We start from the raw sequence: 2,857 nt of genomic DNA, 5'->3' as shown, positions 1-2,857 counted from the left end.
CAAACCTCCGGCCGCCGCCCTAAAAACCGCGGTCACCCCGGCGGATCCGTTGAAAGTCATCATCCTCGAAACGGGCCTCGGACCCGACCCGGTTTCGGCCTACATCAACTTTTATTTCTCCGAAACTAGCCAGCTTGGTTCTGATGAGAAAAGATCGTTTGCGATATTTGTCGACGGTAAACAGGTTTCGGATCCGATCGAACCCGAGTATGCTAAGGTGAGCGAGTACCACATTTCTAACGTCACCGCAACGGGGAAGAACCAGTTGGGGTTGGCGTCGACGGAGGGCTCGACTCTTCTCCCGTTGATTAACGCTATGGAAGTGTTCACCGTTAGCGATAAGCGAAGCAACGGCACCGATGCTACTGATGGTGAGTAGTTCATTGCAATTGTAATTTAGTTTTAGGTTGCAATGCTAATTAATATCCGTAACTATAGGTACCGTTTGGCAAAGAGTTAAAGTGAGGGGTTAAGGAGACTTAACCCCTTTTTTAATCCGCCAAACACAAAAAATCTATATAAGAGTTAAAGTGAGTTAACCATCCATAAAACTAACCCTTCTAGAGGGATTAAAATGAGTTAACCCCTTAAAATGATGGGTTTACTAATACTCCTATTTAGAAGTATTAAGAGTTAACCCTTCTAATTATAAAGAAAATAGTCAAAATTATTGTTATTCCCAAACACTAAAACTCTTCTAATTATAAAGAAAATAGTCAAAATTATTGTTATTCCCAAACACTAAAACTGATCACAATGGCTAAAATAAAACTTATTTAACGGTAGTCAAAATTATTGTTATTCCCAAACACTAAAACTGATCACAATGGCTAAAATAAAACTTATTTAACGGATTAATAATTTAGTCCTTCTGATTATCGAATGGACTAAGTACATTAATCGTTCTCTTTAAAATTGAACCAAGCAACTGACCCATAAACCGGTATGTGATAGCAGCAACTACATGCTGTATATATGCGACTAGCACCTGCATTACAGTTGCAGTTACAACAAATCAAACAATTAAACCCTAATTACATAAAAGTTTCAATCAATTTATGAATATGAATGGTGACTGATTTTGTTAATAATTGGATGCATTAGTTTTGGGGTTGGAGAATTTGGTTGAAAATTTTGATGAGCTCAAGGGTTGGAGTGGTGACCCCTGCCTCCCAAAGAAATACAATTGGGATTGGGTGGGCTGTAGCTCAGATGAAATTCCTCGCGTCACAGCAATGTAAGTAATTATCATCATCTAATCTTTTTTAAAACCAAGATACGTAAATTAACATCAGTTGCAATTATTCAATAACCAAGTCATATTATATATGTTCCCTTAATATTGGTGTTCATAAATATTGTATAGATACCTAAACGGATACGGGCTTTCCGGAAAAATTCCTGATTTGAGCTCAATGGATGCCTTGGAAACAATGTATGTTCAAAATCTATAGTATTATATATTATTATTATTTAATATGTTTTTGCTATTATAATATTGTTTTGCTAATGGACTACAGAGATTTGCATAACAACAGCATTAGTGGCGCCATTCCTGAGTTCTTAGGCAAAATGCCCAGCCTAAAACAACTGTGAGCATCAAGTTCTCGTTTTTGGAGCTTTTTGATTAAGTTCTTAATTAATATCTTAAAATGAGGTTTCTTCCAATTTTGAAGGAATTTGGCTGATAATAGTTTGAGCGGACCCATTCCTTCTTCACTTGCAAATAGTAAAGATATCAACTTGAAGTAAGTAGATTTTCCATTAAACTTATGTAATCCATCTCATTAAACTCTAAACTAACTATTTTGATGGAAAAAAAAAACTCTAAACTATTTTATTTTATTTTATTCTGTTTTGTTTGATCAGGACCTCAGGCAACCCTAATCTATGTGCTTCAGGCCAATCATGCAAGGTCATTAGCTCGCCGGAAAATTCTCCGTCCGGCAGCAGAAAAGTTCATCCTTCCTCTGCAAAGAAAAAGAGCAGCAGCCTGATTTCATTTTTCGGTCTTATAATATTCACATTTTCTTTGTTCTGCATTTTGTAAGGAGAGAGGATTTCTTGTTGAATTATATATCTGCATAAAATGCTGTATTCGCACTTTAATTCAAAATTTCACTCATCACTCGTAAATGATGCTGAGTGAAAACTTTGTTTAATGTCATATAGGATCATTAATTATTTAGTGAATGGTTAAGATTTTTTGGTAGAGAGCATAAAATTTTGGCAGAGTTTCTGGTGCACAATGAGAGAGAAAGATCTCAATAAGAATTCTCGTCTCACCAAGGAGATAAGAATCTGAAGCGAATATCTCAACAAAGTGAGATATCGGCTCTTCCTCTCATCAGTTCTAGGACTGACTTGTCGAGGGATCCTAAAACTATTGCAATGGCCACAAACTCAAACAAACAAATTTTACGTGGTTCGGCAAACTGCCTACGTCCACGGGGCAAGGAGGGGGAAGATCTACTATTAGAGGGAGAGAATACAAATAGGGTTTACAATCACTCAATCTAAACCCTCACACAATCTCTCAAACCTCTCACACAAATACTCTCTCAAAACACAAAAGCATGTTTGCACGAAGCCAAAGAAAGCCGCTGACTTTTTCTCCCGTAGCCGCACTTTTCTTCTTTCTCCTGCGCTGCGCACCTGCTCTCTGCAGCCGCCAAAAGGCTCCTAATTTTCCCCCTCAGTTTGCACACCAAAAGAGAAAACCTAGACAGGGGGTTTTTATACATGAGATATTCGGGTGGGCTTTGCTTCTCTTCACGCGGAAACGAAGTCTGTTGACATATTATTATTAGTTAGGACTTATTTGTAATTTGTGTAAGGGGCCTATATAAAGCCCAAG

General features: G+C 37.6%; 1 protein-coding gene across 1 annotated transcript in view; it reads left to right on the top strand.

Moving 5' to 3' along the window:
- LOC109846635 (putative leucine-rich repeat receptor-like protein kinase At2g19210) overlaps positions 1-2,123 on the top strand; it is a 3,461-nt gene extending 1,338 nt beyond the window's left edge. The window contains exons 4-9 of the mRNA XM_020415881.1: positions 1-371; positions 1,105-1,237; positions 1,367-1,435; positions 1,521-1,592; positions 1,677-1,748; positions 1,870-2,123. The exon at positions 1-371 is cut by the window's left edge and continues 102 nt beyond it. Of these exons, the coding sequence (XP_020271470.1) occupies positions 1-371; positions 1,105-1,237; positions 1,367-1,435; positions 1,521-1,592; positions 1,677-1,748; positions 1,870-2,050 (898 nt within the window). The 3' untranslated portion in view covers positions 2,051-2,123. The remainder of the gene's footprint in view (positions 372-1,104; positions 1,238-1,366; positions 1,436-1,520; positions 1,593-1,676; positions 1,749-1,869) is intronic.

The sequence above is a fragment of the Asparagus officinalis genome, chromosome 7, assembly GCF_001876935.1.
Source record: "Asparagus officinalis chromosome 7, Aspof.V1, whole genome shotgun sequence".
In the NCBI taxonomy this organism is placed as follows: domain Eukaryota; kingdom Viridiplantae; phylum Streptophyta; class Magnoliopsida; order Asparagales; family Asparagaceae; genus Asparagus; species Asparagus officinalis.
Note: the sequence above shows the minus strand (reverse complement) of the source record. Positions and strands in the feature narration are given on the sequence as shown.